The sequence below is a fragment of the Somniosus microcephalus genome, chromosome 1, assembly GCF_052327205.1.
Source record: "Somniosus microcephalus isolate GS21.2 chromosome 1, FLI_Smic_1.0, whole genome shotgun sequence".
NCBI lineage: Eukaryota > Metazoa > Chordata > Chondrichthyes > Squaliformes > Somniosidae > Somniosus > Somniosus microcephalus.
Window position 1 is genome coordinate 436,579,315 of NC_140987.1, and position 24,223 is coordinate 436,603,537.

Sequence of the window (24,223 nt, forward strand, 5' to 3'; positions counted from 1 at the left end):
CAAAGAATACTGGACGAAGAGCATCCTCTACCCACCACAATTACTCAGAAGCAATCAGACTCCCCAGGGTGATTCGGTTGGAAGTAGAACTGAGGTGCAGACAAGAATATCCCAGGTTCCCTGGAAACTGTGTCGGCAGACATCAGGAGAGGACTTAAATGGATTCGGCTGTGACATCCCCTATGGTAAAATAGACTGCCTATACTCTGGTCTTGACATTAAGCATGACCACTTGGGTGAGAGACTGCAGAATGGCTGATGTTTGTGGAAGTGCGAACAACTACAGTCAGCACTGGCAGAAAACATTAGATGGAAAAAATATTAAAATTAACTCATAAGTAACTCTGGAGCAGGCAGAAATTTTTAAAATTTAACTCCCGACATGAACTTAATCTGTCAAAATGAAATTTTCTGCTAGTAAATCCAAACAGTAGTATTTGACACAGCTATCAATCCCAAATGCTAAATTTACAAATGCCATCCAAAATGATTAGCCTAAGACATGTGCACTACTCGGGTCAAATGGTTCCTAACCTTCTCCAATGGCTGCCTCTGCTGTTTATATATATTCCACCAACCATTTTACAATCGTTATGCTTGTAAATGACTTCACCCAATGTTCAAAGACCACAAGACAAAAATAATGAAAAGGGAAATGAAATGCTCATTCAACATCCAATTAGTGAAAATGTCAAAATGTCCAGAATTGTTCAAGTGAATTTTTCTGTTAAAGTGAGGCTGCATCAGTATTGGAGAATGGAACATATCTCCCATGTTTGGTCCTAGTATCAAACACTCTCAGATGACAACCAAAACTCCTTTATTCTGATTCAATAAGGTGCCTTGGCCTTAACCTCAGTACAACACACCCTACTGGACCAAGCTTCCCAGTTTGCACAGCAGCCAACCTAACTGAGCAAGACTACAAATTTACATCAAATTGTTCACTGCTTTATACTACACACCTGGCCTTACTAGAAATTGGACCGAGACTGGTCAAATTAATTTCATGCAAGACCTGGATTGCTCACAGAGGAAATTCCAGAGGTGAACGGCCAATGTTCTAACCCACTGTACCACTCATGGACCAGAGTGATAGGGAACTTGATCTCCATGTTCAAATGGAAAATCAGAGACAAGTTTAGGCAGTCAATTCTGATTTCCAATCTCATTTTAGTCTTCACTTTAACCTCTGTCCTCTAGTTCTTTGCTTGCAATCTTAGGCAAAGTTGCCTGCTTACATCTGCATTTGTCTATCCCTCCTTTCAAAGGATGCAATCTTGATAATACGAAGAGATGGCTAGGGAAGTATTGCAGGTTGTAACCACCTTGTGAGTTTTGTCTGCATAAGGCACTCCAGATTTACCAAAAAAATGCTGGAAATTCACAGGTCAGTCTATATCCATAAAGAGAAAAGACAAGTCAACTTTTCAGATGCAACTCTATCAATCTGAAAACTCAAAGATAAGCAAGCTTTTTTAGTAGGGCTAGGTTACAAAATGGGTGAAGTAATAGATTCCCCTAATCCAGAGTGCAAGTTAATGAGTCAAATTACCTGCAAACGACTAAATCATGATTTTGGACATTATCAACTCCCATCAATTTCATTCACCCTCCCCGCACATACTACATAATTACATAGCATATACAGCAGAAACAGGCCATTCAGTCAATTAGTTTATGCTCTACTCAAGCCTCCTCCCATCCTTCCTCATCTAACTATCAGCATACCCTTTAATTGTCTTCCACATTCACACCATTTTCTGGGTAAAGACGTTTCCTCTGCATTCCCTATTTGATTTCTTGGTGACTGTCTTCTATTGATGACCTCTAATTTTGTTCTTCCCTACAAGTGGAAACATTCTCTGTGTCTACTCTATCAAAGCCTTTCATAATTTTAAAAACCTTTATTAGGTCACCCCTCAACCTTCTCTTTTCAAGAGAAAAGAAGCCCAGTTTGTTCATCTTTTCCAGATGTTGTGGTATCATCTTTGTAAATCTTATTTGGATTCTAATACTGGGGTAATCGAATATGATCAAGTAATTTTCTTGGTATGATCTACTTTCACCGATCTTACAAACTCTGCTTACTTCGGAATCATTTACCATTACTAAATTTAAAATGCAGAGACTTTCAAACCTTTTGCAGAGATTCATTTTTTCAGTGCTAAACACACATAATCTGAGCTGCAATCTAGTGCTAAAGATTTCCAACATAATTTCCAGTATAATTCACACCAGTCACCTTTTTACAGTAAGTTTTTACACTTGTTATTTCCCCACAGCAGTTGATTGAAAGCATTTGTTGGCCCTCCTTTACGGGATTTCTCCACAAAACCCACAGCCATCGCAACAAAAATAAACCAGACACATTTATTAAAGTGATTTATTCTTTGAATGTTCCGCTTAAGAATACAAAACACTGGAGAAAAAGTGTTTTTTTTAAAAACACAAATGAACCGACTGAAACTGGCAACATTTGGAGTGAACTGTACGGTTAACAGTATCTCGGACACTAACAATACAGCTCCCATCCAGCTTCTCAGTTTTCTTTTTTCCTCTCAACAAAGCAATCGGTTGCAAATGTCAATTTTCTACCCATCCTTTTATAAATGCTCCCATTGCTTTAGAATAATTTATTTGACTTTCAAGTCAAAATATACTTTATTTATCACACAATTGCAGGGCTGTCAATGGAACTGAATATCAGGCGCTGCGTATAATGGGCGGCTGATCCGATACCGCCTGCTTTGAGCCACGACCCGAAGCGAATTTCTAGGACTGTGTGTTTTGGCAGGTTATTCAACCTTGAGGAGCATTACAGAGAACCCTAATGATCATACGTTTGGGGGGGGGAGGAGAGGGGGGAAAGAGAGAGAGGGGAAGGGTCGTAACTGGAAGCCAAATCATGAATAGGGCTCCTGTGTGATTTTCACCTCCCACCCAGCCCAGAGATAGTGTAGCACACAACGGGGATCACACCATCTCTGCTGTGCTTTCATAGGATGAGAGAGCGGACACGCCCGTTTCTCCACAAAGTCATTTGTTATAACACACCCTCTAGCAATTTGATCATGAGCAATAGGAGACCAGAAAACAGACTGTTTGGGGCTAAAGGTTTTAAGGATATAGAAGTATATAGCTGCTTAAGGGGCTGTTTAAAGAAAATAATTTATAAAAATATAGCAGATGCACAAACACATTTGTCTACTGTTTATCCAACAGTATATCTATTATGCAACAAATGTTTTTAGATCACTCTAGTACTGTGAAAATATCAAAATGCAAGACAGTCCCCTTTTTCATACACAAAGCAACCTTAATGTGAAAAATCAATAATTCTAAAACATACAAATTCTTCAATCTCCTTACCTATCCTTATCCCCTATATACTACATGAAGGTACAAATGACCCTGTTTACGTTGACAGCTGGTCTATTAAATGACAGAATCCCTTTGATGTTGGTTGGTTGGCCAGTAGGGACTGTGGGAGGAATCCGCCAGCAGTCTATGAAAGTGCTCATTTGAACTGATTGTCGATCAGGGTACCTTTCATCTTGGCTTTCTTAGCCTCCAACTCCGCCTGTAAAGAAAGGAAAACACTGAACTTTAGATAGGAAACTTAAACCCACCTCTCTGTTGAAAACAATACCCTAAGTTAATTGGAAGCATAGATGAGAATTAAAGCAGTGAGTTTTACTCCTATTGATTTTATTTTTTGCAATTACATTAATACCATGGATATACAATAATTTGTAGCCATGAATGCTTCAGCTTCTAGGGGCCAGCTTATTTTTGATGTGCTAAATTTGTTCCTCAATAACAAAAAAATGTAGTGTTTATATGGTATAATGTTTTGTTTTCTGGAATGAAATCCTACAATAGCATTATCTGAGTATGCAATGGGTATGCACTCGGCCTCAACTGCAAGCACCTTCAGCTATTTGTTGATTTCCGTGATGGCAAGGGGGAGCAAGCTTGTGCGTACTAGCTGTCAAGGCTGAGCTAATAAAGGTCACAGTCATATTTGTGGAATACCACTGGCGCACGGGCCAAAACAGACATCTGGCCCAGCAGCTAAATCCTAGCTGGATTACTGGGTATTGCAATGCTGCACGAGCAGGCTTCTGCCACTAAAGGCATCCCCTGCGAGCTGTGGAATTTGCAAGTTGTGTCCTTTTTTTAAACAAAATGGCATTACACTGCAAGAACATTCTAATTTATTTTACAAGTCCCACAGTTTAATGCGAGATTTTCTGCAGGTTCCAACTGTATCCTGAACTTGGACTAATGGATCTTTCACACTTGATGCAAGTGATGGTAAAAATGCTAATTCACATACCAGTTCCTGCAGCCTCTTTTTGCTCATGCCTTTTCGCTCCAGCTGCTTCTCGATCACTTTGGCGTTCTGTGCGTAGGAATCAGCAATCTCCCTCTGTCGAATACACAAAACATGAATTAGTGGCATGGAGTGACAATTTTGAATGCTGACTTGCTGTGAGCTTGTTGTTCTGAGCCCACTACAGATGAAGATTTAGAAAAGTACAGAATGAAAAAAGGCCATTTGTTCCATCAAATCTATCCCTTTCACTGGATGAGATTTGCATGGTAATACATACTCTCTAAACTATTGGAGGCAAGAATCATACTCTGGAGCTGTATTGCCTTGCACACAATTACAGCAGAGTTGACAGAGGTCTGGAAGCAGCTTTCTCTTTCATTGATGAATGGCACAGGAGGACCCAAGGGGGAAATTCATCCAAATACACACTTGTATTCTTAGATTTATAAATTTTTTGAGATATGTTCTTAAAATGCAACTGGACACGAGAGACACCTTATCTCAAACTGGCAGGCAGCAGAAATCTTTACAGACTCAGAACTGACTAGTTACAGCCTCTTTGATCTAACTGGATGAACAGGTGTACAGTCTGAAGGAGGAGAAAAGGTTACAATCATGGGTGGTTGGGGTGGGGATATTCTGCTAGATCGGTATTTTCCTTTCAAAGTCAAATTTACCAATTGCAAGCGGTCAAAATCTCACAAGATGGTACAAATATGATACAGCAAACAGCATTCTTCTTCCTACAATGAAAGGTAAGATTTCAGAAAATGAATGAGCTAAAACAAATTAAATGCATACTGTTGAGTTAATTGTTGTCCAATTTTAACTCCCATGATGGCTTCATTGAAAAGAGTTCTACCCAAGGTGGCACTAAACAATACAGACCAAGATTTCTGCTTTCTGTCAAGTTAAAGGATCTCAACATATAGGGGCATTGCAATTAGCCTCAGAGCTACGTCAAGTGAGTCCTACTGAAAAGTCCATGGATATCAAACTAGGAACTAGGTTCAGTTGCACACCTGCACTCTGTGGAGGAGCTAAGTTTGGCCAATTTAGCAGGAAGAGGATTGAACTGGGAACTGGGGAATGCTGACATATCCAGTCCAAAGGCTGAGTCAGGAACCACACAGGCCAAAATCAGGAGGCCGAAGATGAGTGACAGTTCTTGGGAGTGAAATGGAGGTGGTCCTCCAAACCAGTTTTGGCCATCCTCAAATGATTGGGGGGGGGGGGGGGGGGGGGGGGCAGGGTGTCAGGGATCTTGAACTTGAACCCCCCGACCCCCACCACTGTCCCACTGCATGATTGTCTGAACAATATATATGCAAACTATTGCTTAACCAGAACAGCTAGAACATTCCAGTTTTAAGTCAAGAAAGGCTGGGATTTTAGCTTACTGATTTATTTGGATCCTGGAAGTAATTGCAGTATTTTCTGAACAAGGGCAATGGTAATAACTAACTTACAATTACAGAAGAACATAAGAAATAGGAGTAGGCCAATCGGCCCCTCGAGCCTGCTCCGCCATTCAATAAGATCATGGCTGATCTGATCCTAACCGCCAATCTACTATCACAGAACCATCTCCTGAATCTAACAGAATTAGACACACGAAATAGGAGCAGGATCAAGCTACACAGCCCCTGGGCCCGCTCCGCTACCCACAGGGCCATAGTGTAGTAAATGTCTTAATACAATTCAGAGAGGAGAAACAGATGCCGGGCAGTAGAATTAGGGAAGATGAAGTTTTGAGGTAGCATTTGAAGGCAAGGATATAAGTAGTAAGGCAAAGGGTTTTAAGGAGACAGTTTTTTTTTTATGTATCGCTTTGATGGCTAATTGTTATCATGGTGGAACAGGTGGGTCTGGAATTCACATGAGGTCAGAGTTGGAACAGCAGAAGGTGAAAAGGTAGAGTAAGGTTGAGGCTGTTGAAAGATTTGTAAATGAAGATTTTTAATTCAATGTGTCGGGGGATGGAGGCCATTAGAGTTCAGCGAGGGCTGGGATTGATGGGCGAGTGGGATTAAGTGTGGGACAGACACGGGCGGTGGAGTTTGGATGAGTTAAGAGTTTGTGGGGATAGAGCGCAGGACAGTCTTCAAAACCCATAATGAGTTACTTACAGCTTCTGACATTGAGGGGCTTCAGCCATTCAATTAGATCATGGCTGATCTGTACCTCAACCTGCCGTTGCTCCATATCCCGTGATACCCTTACCCAACAAAAATCTGTCAATCTCAGTCCTGCAAATTTCAACTGACCCAGCATCCAAAGCCTTTTTGGCGGGGGAGGGGGGGGGGGGGGGGGGGGAGAAGAGAGAAAGAGTTCCAGATTTGCATGAAAAATTGTTTCCCCATTTCACTCTTAAATGGCTTAGCTCTGATTTTAAGATCATCCCATCCCCACCCCCTTTTTGGATCTCAATATTTGGAAATAGTTTCCCTGTATCTACTCTATCAAATCCCTTTATCATTTTAAACATCTCAGTTAGATCAACCCTTCTAAACTCAAGGGAATACAAACCAAGTTTATGCAACCTCCTAATTTATCCCTTTAAGCCTTAGTATTCTTCTGCTGAATATGTGCTGTACCCCCTCCAAGGCCAATTTATCTTTCTTGAGTTTCGGGGCCCAAAACCAAACTCCAGATAGAGACTGACAAAAGCTCTGTACAATTAAGTATCACTAAGAAAAGGATTAATCAGACAGTCCTGAAGTCTACTAATGTTATACTACAGGAAACTTTCGTTTAACCGGAGGTTAAAAGTCCGGAAAGCTCTATCTACCGGCAAAATTCAGGAGCTGTTTTCTATAAGTTTTTTTACTTCTCGTTGCTTTTTTTTCCCCCCAGTCAGGCTCTGCAAGGTCTGTAGCTAAGCAACAGCTTCAGCTAGAGACGCTTGCAGCTGCAGCCGACTATTTTGAAGCTGTTGCTAAGCAACAGTGTTTGTTGATTCTCACGGAGCTGAAAAGCTCTGTATGTTTTAACATTAGCGCCGGTTTATACGGCAGTTTTGATCTAACGGCAGCAGCTCGGTCCCATCCGTGCCGGATACCAGAAAGTTTCCTGTACTATTGATTTCTCTTTATATTGCAGCAATGTTAACATTTAGCCTTTGCCTGTTAAGCAGCGAAGTTTAGCTCAATTTAAAGTACCACTGTGCCATTGGGCCAGGGCTGACCCTGCAGCAATGGTCAGTTTCAGGATTAGGTAATAAAATGGTTAATGAAAGACTGCCATTGAATCATTTGATAACAGTGTGGAAAAAGTTAGTTCGGCAAACATTGGGCATACATTATCCTTTTTAACTGGTACGAATGACACAGAAACAAAGACAGATTATAATTAAAGGTTTCACTTGGTAGAATAGCAATTATATGGAAGAGTGAAACTGTCAGTAAGATAACAAAGGAAGGGAGTTATACTGGTTAGCTCAATGGAAAAAAAGTTTTACGTAAGGAAAACTAAAGTAATAGGGATAAGTCAATGAAATTCTCCTTATATGGAGTTGTATTTTATTAATTATGTAATGCAGAATTGTGCAGACTTCGCATAGAGGAAGTAAGTGAAATGTATAAAAACTGTTTGTTTGTAATGAGTATTTGGATTTGTAAAGGCCTAAGATACGGAGGTCAGAACTGTAACACATTAGAGTGCCTCAACCATACCAGCTGGTTCAGTTGTAAGTATTGGGGGAGAAATTGGGTGAGTAGCGCCACCTGTTAGCGCCTAAAGAGGCAGGCAGTGGCTGTAGCGCCACTGGCTGCGCCTCCCGCGATATTCAGGAGGGGCGCTAATGGTGGCGTTAGCCTGTTGCGCTGCGCCGCCACCGATTACGTCATCGGTGTGCGCAGCGCCCCATTCGCGATATTTGGTAGCGAACGCCGCAGTTGCGCCGTTCGCTACCCGTGCCCGGTTCACAGGGCCTTACTGTGCTGGCAGCGGCGCAAGTTAAGGTAGAGGTGCGGGGCGGCTGCTTTTTCGGCGGCCGCCTGCCAGCACCTCCGTCCCCGGCCTCCTAACCCCGCCCCCCGGCGGCATTGCCGGCTGTTTCCCAAGAGCCCGGCACTTCTCCTTGGTGCCGGGCTCATTTGCCGGCACTCGCGATCGGGGATCGCGCTGTTGCAGGCACCTCCCCCTTAACAGTGGGAGGAAGGCCTGCAGTACCGCAGCGTGCCGTGCCACAGCGTGTGGCGCTGCGGCACGTTGCGCTGCGATAATCAGTTTCAGCGCCCTAAGAGGGACGCGGAGCGCCTCGAGCCTCGCCCCGTCTCCCTCGAGGGGCACTGAAACTGAATTTCTGGCAATCGGTATTACTCCGATCGCTGCGCTAAATCCTGCGCTCAGGCGACTTTTGAGCCCCAACCCAATTTCTAGGCCATTGTCTTTTAAATGTATGTTTAAATACTGTTGCATGCATTGTATACTTAATAAATCTGTGACACCTGATTTTCAAAGTATAAGAAACATTCATAATTTACTCCTCAAATCAGTAAGAATCCATCTCCTAACATAGCTACCAAGCTAATGACCTGCTCAAAAAATTCAATTAGATTAGTCAAACATGACCTACCCTTCACAATCCATGCTGACTCTACGATCAGCACATACTTGTCCAAGTGTTCAGTCACTCTGTGATGACAGATTCCAGTAACTTCTCCACAACTGACGTTAAACTGACAGGTCTGGCGTTTCCTGGTTTCTCCCTCCCTCCCTTCTTAAATAATGGAGTGACACCTGCAATTTTCCAAGCCAAAGGGCACAATTCCTGAATCTAGGGAGTTTTGGAAAATGCAACTGCAATTTCCTCACCAATGTCTTTTATCAGATACTGGAGATTTGTCTACTAAAGCCCCTTTAAAATTATGAAAGGTTTTGATAGAGTAGACCCAGAGAGCGCATTTCCACTTGTGGGGAAGAGCAAAACTAGAAGCCGTCAATATAAGATAGTCATCAATAAATCAAATAGGGAACACAGAAAAATCTTCTTCACCCACAGTGTGGTGAGAATGTGGAACTCACTACCACAGGGAGAGTTGAGGTGAATAGTATACATGCATTTAAGGGGAAGCTAGATAAGCATGAGGGAGAAGGGAAGAGGGTTATGCTGATAGAGTTAGATGAGGCAGGCTGGGAGGAGGCTCGAGTGGAGCATAAACGCTGGCATGGACTGGTTGAGCTGAATGGCCTGTTTCTGTACTGTATATTCTCTAATTCTAAGTCCCATTATTTAAAAAAAATTAAATCCACCAAGTTAATCTCCTTGACTTATTTTTTAGGTTCCCTTGTATCACTGATATTTTGTCCTCTTCCTCCAAGTCTGCCATTTCCAAATTGCCCATTAAAGTCTCGCCTGCATCTGTCTTTAATTGGCCCACATTCCCTTAACCACTCTGAGTCTCTTAATATATTTATAAAGACTTTTGCTGTTCGTTTTGATATCCCTTGCATGTTTTTTTTTCCATATACCCTTTTGCTCCTCTTATTACTTTCATTGTATTCCTTTGTTGCTTTTTATAGCTCTCCCAGTTCACTGTTCTTTGCATTTATGCAAGCCTGATTGGCTCTTACCTCATTTGTTGACGATGGTTGCTTAACTACACGTGTGGAGGCTTTACCTTTTATGGGTTTTGTATCATAACAAATACTTCCCACCATTTGTCTGTAGGTTTACTCATCAACAACCCAGCCCAGTTTACTGCGGTCAATTCATTTCTCATCCCTTCAAAGTTTGCCTTAAATTTAAATCCTTATTTTGTGAATCTCCCTTCTCCCCCTCAAGTTTAATATCAAATTCAATCATATGATAGTCACTATTTGCAAGATGTTCCCTTACCATCAGCTTAAGAAATTCTGGTTCGTTACCCATCATTAAATCTAGTACGGCCTGTTATCTTGTCGATTCTAAAACATATTGTTCCAGAAAATTGTCCCGAATATATTTGAGAAATTCATTGCCTTTACAACTTGAGCTGTTCTGCTTCTCGCAATCTATCTGAAAATTAAAATCTCCCGGCTGTTTGTGAAATGGCCAAGGGTACAAAGTTTTTAGAAGTGTATTCTCGGGATGTGGGGGTCACTGGCAAGGCCGGCATCTATTGACCATCCTCAGTTGCCGAGAGGGTGGTGATACAGCTGCGTGTCTTGCCAGGCCTCTTCAGGGGGTAGTTAAGAGTTAACCACGTTGGTATGAGACTGGAGTATTACCCAAAACAAAAAACTCTCCATTACAAAATCCTCAGGTCTTGAGCGACGCACCCTGCAGGTTAATCCATGCTGGCTTCAAGGCATGCAGTCTCAGACAATATTCTTCTGACTAGTAACTGGGGTATGGGAAAGCGGGGAGGGGTTCGGGAACCATAATACGCTCATTTTACCTGGGCAAATATGCCTTTACAAAATAATGGAAGATTTAAGATTCACCTGGAATAAATGTTAAACTGACAGGTTTCCTAGTTTCTCCGTCCCTCCTTAAATAATGGAGTGACATTTGCATTTTTCCAATCCAAAGGCACAATTCATGTCATTTGGAGAGGGTGTATGAGGGCACACCAATCATTTATTTTCCTTAAAAATCTATTTGAATGGCGATATATTAAAAAAAATCACAAAAAACAGAATGAACATTAATAATGGATATTAAAATTTAATATTGGAATCCAGGAAATGCCTTCAAGATTACTATATTGTTATATATTAATATTTGTCAATGTTAAATATATTTTCAGTGTTAAATCTAATTTCTAACTAACAAGCATACCAATCTAATGAAGACTTTTGTTGTATGATGAAACTCACCGCTTCAATCTCCTCCTCCTCCTCGTCAATGGTGGACACGGTGACAGAGCTGAATTTACCCATGTCTTTGGTCCTCTTGGTCATCATCACCTGTGGAAGCAGAAACCCGAAGGATCAGTGTTAGTAATTAAGGCATATTCTGCTTGATGTTTTAAAAGGAAAAGAAAAATGTGCAGGCTATTTAATGAGGCAATCTGTTGCCTTTTTTTTTGGAGGCTGTAAAGGGCATATTTTTTGAGATTTATTTCCTAACCAACAAATGCTATATTTATTTTTCTCTTTTCCGGTTCCCCCGTGCAGTCCAACCTGTACCATGCCCTCGGCTGTTTTTAAGGATAGGATCACTAGTGCACAAGACTGCCCTCAGATTTACTAATCTTAACTTCCCCCCCATGTGCAGGAAAGTCTTTGATCAGAGTCTTCCCCCAATGGTACAGCCGTGATCAGGAAAGCCACAAGCACAGACCTGTGCACGATCACTCCAGGGCACAGTATGCTGGAGCACCAAGCAGGGTGTGCTTCACTTTCTAGTTGTAATATATTTAATAGAATACATATTGTGTAGTATATTTACAATATGGTGTGTAGCATACATAATATTAAATATCCAGTGCACAGGGTGGTAGCTTCATACAGATTTTATGACTTGCACGCCTGAAGGGTGCAACTTAATGATTTTCCTAACTGGGTATAAAATTCGTGGTGCAGCAAAACTATGAATTTTTCAATAAAGCATTATATCATATCCCAGCAATTCACTGCTAAAAAGAACATTAGAATTAATATTTTGTGTCACAGTTAGAGGCATATCCCAGCACGGTGATATACAGCTCCAACTTCATTGCTTCATCATCTTTCTTACCCTTTTATTCAGGTCAAACTGCCTCTATGGCAGTTGCTCCATAACCCTTAAATATATTAAACTTACACACACAAAAGGTCAAACGGCAAAAACATCCAATTTGTGACTCAGATCATCCCACCCACGCCTCCAGATTACTTCTCCTCCAGCAACATCTGAACAAAAGATAGCTAATTGAATCGGAACTTTTTTGCTTTTCATTAAAAATGCTTAAAGGAGGAGACATTTTGTATTTATTCACTGTGCAAGTTGCCTCACAAAAATGGGCTTCCTGGTTGGAAAAGGCACCCTCAGACAAAGTCTCCATCTGATCCAGCTCCTGTCAGCTGCCACTGATTAGGGTAGGGATGGATATCCTTCCCAGATAAAATAAAGAGAGCAATGTCCTCACAGGAAGAAGCATTTGCAATAGTTTTCTTTTTCCAGTAGTTCACTCGAAATACTTTAGCTTAAAATGCTCATCTCTCCCAAAGCACTGTTCTTTAATCGTTCAACACATGCAATGATTAGTACTAATGAGAACGGGAGGTTCGGCATTGCAGAGTGACAATAAACAGAACTCACTCTTCAGATAGTGGAAAAAATGATGTAATTCAGTGCTGTATGTTGATCTCACAATGTGCCCATACTGCAGCCATGAAAACAAGCACCCTACATAACATTTCTTGCATTAACTGCCATTTGCAGAAAATTGGAGGGTAGGCATATGTGGTGAACTTGTGTGCTCCAAAATATTTGATTTATAATCCTTGTTATTGATGAAAGATGCAACTGTTCAATCAGTCAAGGCTAATGTCGGACTGCACCAAACTGAGCAAGTGATTTTCAAAAATTAGAAACTTTAAAAAGTTTTCTTCACATATCCTTTTTACTTTTCTCTTGAGCTTTGGATTTATTTTTGTGAATCCCTGCCACTTCTCATCCCAGCAGGCACTGTTCCCAGCTCAAAGGGCAAGCAAACCACCTCCTTCAAGGCCTCTGCCCCTACCCTGTTGTAACTTGGCACCAAGCAATGGTTGCAATCTGTCCGAGTTGACGCATTCAACATTTTGTGCCCTGTTAGGAAGTGACTTGTATCGACTGGTCATGCCCTCTTCCCACTCAAGGTTAAGCAAAAACCACAAACTTGCCATGTACTTGGAAATATAAATGGCTTAACTGACTTAACTTGATCCAGCAGCAGCAGAAACCCAATTGCGAGCTGTAACTGGATTTGTACGCTCCAGAAAGCCATTATCAAACCACTCTTACAAAACATAGCAACATAAAAACAGCTAATTGCTTAAATAAGATTGACAGAACGTCCCTACTGAACTATACTAATTAAATCTGCTGAAGGCCATGTCCTCTGAGGAGCAGTTTCTGTTTATATGAACTGTCTCTTGGTTTACAAAAATATATATTTTTTAAATTTCAGTTGCATACTGGGTTCACCAGGAAAAGATTCTGCCCACTTTGTGTTCCAGTATTACATATTAATGAGGTTTAAAGTCAGATTTCAGATTAAAAATCATATTTTTTTTTGTGCGCGTGCCAATTGTTGCCAACGTCTACTCAATTCACTCAGTGCTAAAACTTTTTTGTTTGGAGTGTATCTATGCGAACGTCATCAGTGGGGGAAATGGAACATATTTCCATTTCTTGTATTAGCATGAAACACTTTGATGCTAGGTGCACAGACAGATGCAGAGGTAAGTTCTCTCTACTGCTTCAATGTGCCTTAACCCCACCCCCAGCTCGACACTGCCATTTCCTATACAATCCATGCCAATCGAACTTCCATCTTGCATACCCACAATTCTGCAATTTTGTACAGTGGACTAATAGCACAAGGAACTGGGTTGAGTTTGCCGGATTTTCATTCTACATAGAACCCTCACCACGGGCAGAGAAGACTTTCATCCTAGTATTTTGTAAAGAAAAACAAGACTAGAATTATATAGCCCCTTATCACGTCTCTCAACCCTTCTCAAGCTGCTTCACGTACAGTAAATTAGTTTGAAATGCAGCGATTGTTATGCAGCCAAATTTCCGGTTGTATTCAAACTTAGGTCAAAGAAAAAAAAGAGCTCAAACAAACTGCACCACGGCCATTGACTTTCTTACTAATATTTTTCTCATCAAGTTTCTCCTGCAGTCTCCTGAAGACATTAATGCCATTTTGGGGTATGATTCATTGAGCGCTGACTGCCCCCTAAAACCTCATTCAAGTGGCCAACATTTGTGAGCAAGCCTCGTTAGTGTCTGTAGGCTAACTAACCACAGGTCATCACAACCAAATGCAAACTTGTCCTCGTGCATTTGCAGATGGCGATCAGAAGCAATTTTTACCTCCTAAGCCAGGGATACTGAACCAAATATAGCATCGCTAATGCACCCAACCCAAGATCAGCTAACTCAACACAGGAAATCAAGCTTGGATCCTCACTGTTATGTATAGGTTATCTACTCACTGACCCACAGGGCATGTCCACCCCAAGCTTTTCAAATTTCAAATTACAAATATTCTTATCGTCAAAACATCTGCAACAATGAATTTCCAATTTTTGAATCCTGACCATTTCAAAAATAGAATCAGGAAAAAATGTTGAATCAAAAAACAGTTCTTAAATCATAACATTTTAGAACAACATTTTTTTATTTCAGTACATAGGTGAGACAAGTAATTTTCCAAAATCCATCTACGGATCATCTTCAAATGTAAATCTAGAGTAATGAGGTTCTGAGTGTTGACCCTCCTGTGTTAATGTCATCGTGCATCAAGGGCATGGAATACAACTGTCAATTAAGGTTCAAGAAGTTATCTTAGCAGGAAAGGGTTTTCTGCACTATGACAAAGATGATTTGAAACTATGCAAGACTATTTCAGCTTACTGATCAGGTATTTCAGTCGCATGTACCCAGACTACAGTGATTGCCTGCAGTTTTGCATTCCTGACCAACATTTTTAAACAAAAACAAAAAATTAGAATTACTTCCATATAGTATAATTGGCCTTGAGCCAATGTCCTAATACAAAGTAGCATGCATTATAAGAAAAAATTGGCAATACCAAAAGGAGTAGACATTTTCTGGAGTAAAATATGCATATTAAAATTATTCAAAACCATTAGATTGAAAACAGCTGTGAAGCAATCTAGCTTTAGATTTTGAAAACTCGTTCAATTGCAGAAATGAAAAAGATCAATCATCACAGATAAACTCCAATTCCACTACAGAAAAGATTTATTAGATAACATTGGAAATAAAGGTTTTGCACTGTTCCCACTGGCAAATTACATAGAATTCACAGCACAGAAACAAGCCATTTAGTCCAACTGGTCTGTGGTGGTGTTTATACTACACTCGAGCCTCCTCCCACCCTACTTCATCTAACTATCTGCATACCCTTCGATTCCTTTCTCCCTCGTACTTATCTAGCTTCCCCTTAAAAGGCATCTATGCTATTCACCTCAACTACTTCGTATGGTAGCAAGTTACACATTCTAACCACTCTGGGTAAAGAAGTTTCTCTTTAGTGACGATCTTATACTTCTGGCCCATTAGTTCTGGACTCTCCCAAAGTGAAAACATCTTCTCTGCATCTACCCCATCAAACAGCTCTTTTTCAAAGACCTTTATTTCAAAGACCTTTATTAGGTCACCCCTCAGCCTTCTCTTATCTAGAGAAAAAAGCCCAAGTCTATTCAGTCCTTCCTGATAGTTATAACCCCTCAGTTCTGGTATCATCCTTATAAATCTTTTTTGTACCTTATCCAGAGCCTCTATATCCTTGTAATAATATGGTAACGAGAACTGTACATAGTATTTCAAATGCGGTCTAGCTAAGGTTCTATACAAATTTAACATAACTTCCCTGCTTTTCAATTTTATTCCTTTAGAAATGAACTCCTTGCGTCGTTTGCATTTTTTTGGCTTAGTTAACTTGCATTGGTACTTTTAATGATTTATACCCTGTTGCTCCTCTATCCCATTTAGACTCTTGGGGGCGATTTTCTGAGGCCCGAGGAGGCGGGTTTGGAGGCAGGAAAGGCAGGAAAATTGGAAAAGAGTGCGGGTTCGGAACCCGCCTCTGTGGGATTTTGCTGGTGCCGGTTTTGCAGGGCGGGAAATGGTCCCGCCTCCAGTTGGCCAGAGAGCTTGGTAAGAGAGGCTTAAATGCTCGTTAAGGGCCTCTCTAAGCCTATTTTGAGAGACCCTCGTTATTTTTCGACCATTTAGGCATGTTCCACGACCCTCCTAAACCACACCTGCTAAACCTGGTGGGTTGACAAGTGGGTGGTCTCCTCACAGCTGCAGCGCAAACATTAATCAGAGATTTCATCAGGGATTAGTTGCAGGTGGCAGAACTTTGCTTTAAAAGGTCTGAGCACTTTTAGCAGGCCTTCCAAAGTCAGAGGTGCTGCAGCTTGAATCTATTAACCGTGGGACCTCCTTGGAAGACCCTCTCCCCGTTTGCAATGAGCGTTTCCCCAACGGCGGCATCTGCAAGCAGCATGGGAACCATTCATTTTCTTTCACCATGGACCTCAGAGGAGGAGGAGGATGAGGAGCAGGAGAAGGTGGCAGAGCAGGAGGAGGTCAGAGCACCGGTGTATCGACCAGCAGCAGCGGCAGCACGTGAGCACATGGCTGCCCGGGATGCAAGGGATAAACTTATCCTGGCCAGATTTGCATAGGTTGCCCAAGTTGGCACATGTCCTTGGCTCCATCTTAAGACATCATAGACAATGGAAATGACTCTCTGGCCTCCTTTCACTCTGGCCACCAACCGGACAACGCAAGTGTCGCGGAGCCCGCAATGTGTAGCTGCCTAAGGCGAAAGAACAGATGCCATCACGCCAACATTTTGGCATCAAATCATTTTAATGCTTTCCAACAGGGGTGGCATTTCATCAATACACAGAAACATTCACCCAATCTGCACACAGATCTGGAGGTTATACCCCTTGCCAGCTGGACCCACACAGCCTTGGTTTCTTTGGGAGGCCTCTTCCTCCCAGATGAGGGGAAAAGCACCTCCCGGCTAGCTCTCACCCCCTCAACCAACATTGGGAGCACTTCATCGGAGAACCGCGGGGAGGCCCTTGCCCTGGAATTGGACATAGTGGTTTCTCAGAATATGTTGCAGGTGGTGCAGCATTGGCAGAAATCCAGTGGAATGATCCAAGGCAGCAAGCAGCCCTTAAATCAGGCTGGATTAGTGATGTCAGCAGAGGCGAGTTTCAGCCCCAAAACACTAATTGACCAAGGGCAACCCACACCTCTGAAATCAACTGGCCAATCAGGGGAAAGTCGCAATTTTTTCAAAACTATCAGTGGAGGCGGGTTTCGAACCCACCCAAACCAAAACCCGCCTCCAGTGGGAAAATCGCCCCCTTATTTTCCAAGGCACACATGGCTTCCTTATTCCTCCTACCAAAACGCACCGCTTAGCAAATATTTTGGCCCTTTATATTTACAAAGCATCGTGGACACCAAGTGTAGCAAATCACTATTGTTCCAACTTTTCTCCACATTTTAAATCCAATATTGGATTCCTAAAAAAAGGCAAAAAGTCTGAAAGGGATCCTGCATTTTGGCTCCACGATCTAAGTGGGCAAACAGGCACTGCAGTTCTAGGAATTGAAATGAAAAAAAATTCTGAGAGGCAGAGCAGGTTAATAAGCATCTGAAAGAGGAAGAGAGATTAATGTTTCAGTGGGACCCTTCATTGGACGCCTGAAATGTCAAGGTTGCTTTCCTCATTTAGGTGCTGACTGACATGCTGGGCATTTGCAGCATTTTCTGGTGTTTACTTTTGAATTCCAGAACATTTACTTCCATGAAGTGGGATATGGAGCCAAGGCAGGTAAATGGAGTTGAAAGACAGATCAGCCATGATCGAATTGAATGGCACAGCAGGTGCAAGGGGCTGAATGGCCTACTCATGTTCCTAAATGAACCATTTGGTCTGAGGCTGGTTTTTCTTTTGTGTCAGCGCTGTTGAATCCTGACACTTTATTCGAAAATCCAATGAATCCATGTTATCAAGGACTCAGTGAAAGCAGTCTTGAGGGTTTTTTGTGGTAAATGTAAATCATACTTTCAGCATACTGCTGGATGCAAATACAAACAAATCCACTCAACTGGAACAAACAGGGATCAAGCTCATCCTATTGAGGACTTGACACCAGGGCTTGCTTATCTATCAGGTGGAAGGGCTTATAGGGTCTCTGTGATGCAAGTGAAGAATGGCTGCTGGTTATATGTAGCTTTACTATTTGCAGTTATTCAACTTTTAAGTATTTTCTTTGCTGAAGTGAACGTTTTTAAAGTTCCATGAAAACTTAAATGCAGAACCCAAGCTAACCTAATAAACTTGATGCAGATAGCAATCTCACATTGGGTTGGAAAGATTTACATTTTCTACCTCCAACTGTTTATTTACGGTCCGGAACTGTTTCACCAGCAACAGATAGAAAAACTGCTTCTGAAGGAGAGAATAAAGTAGCCGCTATTCCTATTGCAACCAAAATATTTTTCAGCGGACTTACTGGTGCATGTGGCTATTTTCCTCCTAGCATTTTTTTAATAATTGCATATGCAGCAACCGATGTACATTTGCAACATTTTGAACAGTTGCTAGAAGGTAGTTTTACACAAATACTTGGAGGAACCACGAGGCTGGGAAGTCCCCTAAAAATGACTTCAGTTGCAGCAGGAATGGGAAAGCAAGAAGTGAGTAGCAAACAGCCAAGTTTGCAGCAGCTATACTTTTTTTCAGTCACTGAGGACTCAGTTATTATTTTACTTTCAACTGCGCCACAGCAGAAAGCAGCATCATTCTTTGTCTACCAAATTTTCAAAACCCAAGGATTACATTTAAGTCCCTTTTTTGGATTCTTTATATTGAACAGGGAAACATGGAGGGGGGGAGTAAATAACGCATTGATTTGGCTCCCGTTTGCTGCTAAAAACAAGGTGTCATTATCAGCAGAGAAGAATGTCGGGTTAAACGCAAACATTAACCAGAACCGCGGCAATAGATAAAAACACCCTTGGAGACAAGTTCAACTTGTCCCAGAGACAAGTCTCCAAGCTGTGTAGGTCAGCCAAGATGCCTTTAATTATTTTCCCATAATGCAGTTTGACCGGGGTCATCAGAAAGCAGTCCATCACAACTTGCTTCAAACTCAAGTCTTAGAAACACACCATCCGCTAACATTCTAACATAATGACATCCTTGCGAATAATTGAATATACTGTAGTGTCACACAAATTAAGGCCAACCAGCATTAGTTCTTCCAATGGCTCCGTTAGTATTTGTACAACCCAGTATGTAGATGCGTCATACAGATAGGAAGGTCCCAGGTTCATTTCCCATTCTGTGCCAAGTTAGCTATTCACAGCAGTGGCGAGATGTTACATAAATAGCCTCAGTATTGCTGGGCTAGGGGGGAAAAAAGTTAGCAGGATTCCCCGCTCTCGATTGTCATCCAGTAACCCCTGGTGGAAAGCATGCACAACATTAATTGAGGACAGGGTCATGATCGGCTGTGACGCCCTGCGTGGTCAAGTACTATCACCACTCACAAGCTAGGCTTGCAAATTAAATATGGAGATTTGGGTAAAGTCCTGGATCTTCAGCACAGAGCAGAAAGGTTTATTTTTGGGGGGGGGGGGGGCGGTAGAGAAAGAAAAAAAGAGACAATCAGCAATTTTCCAATGGGCCGTAACTCTCGTCTCCTCCCCTCCCCCAATTTGCGGCTGGAAGATTCGGAAAGGCTCCAATGCTAAGCTTTCCTAATACCCCTGCCCTCCTCCAGAGTCCTTTCCTTTCTGTCTTGCTCTTTGTTGCTATCCCTAATGCATAGGCTGAAATTTTAATTAAAAGCTGTTTCATGTACAAATGTCACCCTGCTCCTTACAGAAATAAAAATTGAACAGGCATATGGCTAGCTGAAATACATGTGTGTCTCATGCTGTATTCAGCTGCTGTCTGCTAGACCTGAAGCTTGCGTTATCACCATAGAACATTGGGAACATTTTGTAAAGTTATCATGTTCAAAAGATTTTGTTTTTTTGTAGAAGAGCAAGCAGTTGAGGTAACTGGATTACACATGGGGAAAGCAAACAAAAATGTAATACAAAAAACACATTTTCCTCCCATATTTGATTAGGACAGCAGACTGGTCCGTGACTGCTGTTAAAACGACTCCACTATTATCTAGTTAGGCAGCAAGTTTCAGCAATGCAGCTAGGACATTCCCCTCCCCTGTCTAACAAGAGCATTAAACGCAGCAACCAGGAACGTACATCCTTTAGCTCAACAGGCCAAGTTATTACTCAGCACACATCAAGATAAAAATGCAGGTACACCAAGATTTTCTACTAAACAACTTTACGTGGTCTGTTAGCAAAATACTGCGGATGCTGGAAATCCAAAATAACAACAGAAAATGCTGGAAAAACTCAGCAGGCCAGGCAACATCTGTGGAGAGAAAATAGAGTCAACGTGTCGGGTCAAACCCTTTGTCAAGACAGCCTGGCCTCTTAATCTATTTCATTTCCTGGGCTTTTCCAGTCTTGACAAAGGGTTTGACCCGACACATTGACTTTTTTCTCTCCACGGATGTTGCCTGACTTGCTGAATTTTTCCAGCATTTTCTGTTGTTATTACATGGTCTGTTTATCTGCATAAATTTAAGTTCAGTTTTTTTTCCATTCCTTCTCTTTGAAGAGGCAGTTTTAATAACTTTTTTTTTATATGAGTTGCAGCTAGAATAAAATGTCCCAAATTGTGTTGTAAAAAGAATTATTTCACTATTCTTGAGTATTTGGCTCAGTTCAGCCACATCATCAGAAAGGAATATTCCCAGATTGTCATATAAAATCACACCCTGTGAATTGACAGTAAGTCAGCTGCTGCGGTAAACACTCTGCTGGTGAGAAAGCATAGTATAAAGTGACTGAATAATTGTACATCAATGTTGGCCCGGAATTTGCAGTCAGCGGCGAAACGAAGCCTTTCGGCGCTGGCCCCGAAGCACATTTCACACAAGGATCTCACGATCCCTGCGGCGAGAACCTCGGGTCTGTCAACATTCAATTCAAATCAACGAAGGATAGTGGGGATACCCTTGTGCGAGCTGCTGTGACGTCAACAAGCTGTCTAAGCAGCCAATCAAAATGTACAATTCTCAGACAGCGAACAAGCAAGTAGTAAGCTCTTAAAATTCTAACTTTTAAAAAATGTTAGAGAGAGCAAAACAAAGATTGGTGCTCTCACATGGGGAAAAAGCAAACCTGAAATAAAGATGGACAAACATTAAAAAAAATCACGTTTTAATTTCTTAAAAATGTTAATTTTTTTTTATTAAAATGGTCAAATTTCACACTGCACAAAATTAAAATTAGTTTTCTAGGCTCTTAACATTTGTTGAGCAGTAATAACGCTGGCAAAACCCCAGTTACACCTAACCCCTTTGGGCCTAACGTTTAGTGTCTGCGTACTTACTGCGGAAGAGACAAATTCTTCGGCAGTTTCCCCGATTTGAGAGATTAAACTGATTGCCGGCTCCGTGGGGTGGGGAACAGCGCAGTCTGCTTCGGAGCTGTCAATGACAGATCACACTGTGGGATTTCTGCACACGCCTGCGCCAAATCCCAAAGCTGCGGTCAATTTCAAAGGCAGAATGACAGCGAACGCTGCCAGTTCGCTGTCATCTCGACCGCAAATTCCTGCCCATTATGTTGTGTGCAACAGAATGATAAAAGGTGGTCAAGGCACACAATTTTTGGAAATTGGTCTTTAGGCTTGATATTAACATATACTTATATTTACAATTTGAAATTCTGCACTCCCTCCAAAAAGGACTCGACTACAACATTTCTTGGAGTTGGATTGTAGAACACTCAAAAGATTAGAGCTTTCACAATCTCTGCATGATATTGCTTGGAATGGAACATTACTTTTTCCTTCTTTTTAAAAAAAAACAGCATCAGGATGAAAGATTAGAGTGCAGATGAAGGCGGCCATTCAGCCCATTTGTCACGTCTCCATAGAAACCTATTGTTACCTTGTCATAGCATCCAACTGCTTCTTGAACAATTCCAGATTTCTTTCTTCCACTAACTAAAAGACCATTTCAAATATCAATCACCTTCTACCAGTTTGTACCCAGGTTCCCATGTTCTGTAGTCACAGTTTAATTTGAAATAGTGCTCCAAATTAATTATTCTATTCCATTTGTCTCTATAAGTACCTCTATAAATTTCCCTCCTTTTGAGGCTGAAGAGACCAAACTTTTCAAATTTATTCTCATAATAGTCCTCGGACACTAGAGATCAGTCATATAGTAGTTGCATGCAACGTTTTCAGGGTTTGCTACTCGGGGAATGCAGTATTCAAGGTGCCGCCTAACCAAAGCACTATACAGCTTCAGTGTGACAGCCTCATACTTTGGCAGTATAGCTCGGCATTCTGTTTAGTTTATTGATTGCTGCTCCATAATTTCTAGACATGGGTAAGTATTGATTCAATCATGCGCAGATCTCATTCAGCCTCTCTGCTAGCTAGGTCAACACCATTCATTGTGCCACCCATTTTTCTTCCAATGTTTAACAACCAGCACGTATCTGTACTGAATTTCAGTTCCCACAGTTCTGCCCACTTGCAAATTTTGTTTATATCACGATAACAATAGAGATTGAGGGAGTCTGCAGAAGAGATCAACGTCAGACCAAGGAACCAGTAAAAATATTTTAAAAGGCATCCCGATGAGAAACTGGGTGGAGATGGGTTCCACCTTGCCCTGGCAAGATGAAATTAGTATCCTCCAAGGTAAGCACTTGGCATTGGAGCATTTAGTTTGTCAAAGTTGTTCAATTGGCTGTACAGCACTTTGGGACATCCAGTGGTCATGAAAGGTGCTACATAAATGCAAGTCCTTCTTTCAATTCTTCCAAAATTATAAAAATTAAAAGAGTCAAAAATGCTTTATTTCTGTTCATTTGTAATCAACAGTCCGGGGGGAATATTCTTGTATGTTCCCAAAATGTGTTCGGGTTGATTTTAGTGGAAGCAATAAGTCGATAATACTCTCAATTAGATCCTAGAGGAGATTGATAATGGCCCAGAAATTCGGGTCGGAGGCTTCCCGCGGGTGCAAGCCCCCGATCTGCACTTACCTAGTGCGCCTGCCGTTGTGTTGTGGGCCCGCGTGGGATTCCGATCCTGGGCCTCCTCCAGCTGCCGGCGCGCAGTGCTTGCATATCCCAGGGGCGCAGTTAGTTCGAAGCATTCCCTGGGATCACGTGGGCCATGGAGAGCCAATCGTAGCAGGGAATCTCCATTCATAAATTTGACAGGAATAGAGATCGGCCCCAAAACCTAACTAAAACTTCAAATACATTTTTTTTTTTTAAATCACTTTTTAAAATAACTATAAATTACAAAAAATAACTATTTTAAACAATTAAAATTTTTGAAAAAATTAATTAGTTTTTAATGGGGCTAAAAATAAACTTACCTTTCTTTAAAGTATTTAAAAATAATAAACTTGTGGAAAAAATGTTTTAATTTTACTTAATTCACCACTTACCGATGATGGGTGAAACTAGAACTAGGGGGCATAGTCTTAGAATAAGGGGCTGCTCTTTCAAAATTGAGATGAGGAGGAACTACTTCACTCAGAGGGTGGTAGGTCCATGGAATATGCTGCCCCAAAAAGCTGTGGAAGCTACATCATTACATAAATTTAAAACAGAAATAGACAGTTTCCTAGAAGTAAAGGGAATTAAGGGTTGCGGGGAGCGGGCAGGAATTTGGACATGAGTCTAGGTTCGGATCGGTCATGGCCCTGTGGGTAGCGGAGCAGGCCCAGGGGCCGTGTAGCCTGATCCTGCTCCTATTTCGTGTGTCTAATTCTGTTAGATTCAGGAGATGGTTCTGTGATAGTAGATTGGCGGTTAGGATCAGATCAGCCGTTAGGATCAGATCAGCCATGATCTTATTGAATGGCGGAGCAGGCTCGAGGGGCCGATTGGCCTACTCCTGCTCCTATATCTTATGTTCTTACGTAAATCATACGCCATCCTGACTTGGAAATATATCATCGTTCCTTCATCGTCAGGAGGTCAAAATCCTGGAACTCTCTCCCTAACAACACTGTGGGAGTACCTTCGCCACATGGACTGCAGCAGTTTAAGGCGGCGGCTCACCACCACCTTCC

The 24,223-nt window shown here is 41.7% G+C and overlaps 1 protein-coding gene across 1 annotated transcript in view; it reads right to left on the reverse strand.

Annotated features, from left to right (window-relative positions):
- Window positions 1-2,372: 2,372 nt before the first annotated feature.
- The window catches only part of steep1 (STING1 ER exit protein 1), a 37,907-nt gene continuing 16,056 nt past the window's right edge, over window positions 2,373-24,223 (reverse strand). Inside the window, exons 5-7 of the mRNA XM_086000917.1 lie at window positions 11,147-11,236; window positions 4,343-4,435; window positions 2,373-3,583 (exon numbers count right to left, since the gene is read on the reverse strand). Coding sequence (XP_085857043.1) covers window positions 3,521-3,583; window positions 4,343-4,435; window positions 11,147-11,236 — 246 coding nt within the window. The 3' untranslated portion in view covers window positions 2,373-3,520. The remainder of the gene's footprint in view (window positions 3,584-4,342; window positions 4,436-11,146; window positions 11,237-24,223) is intronic.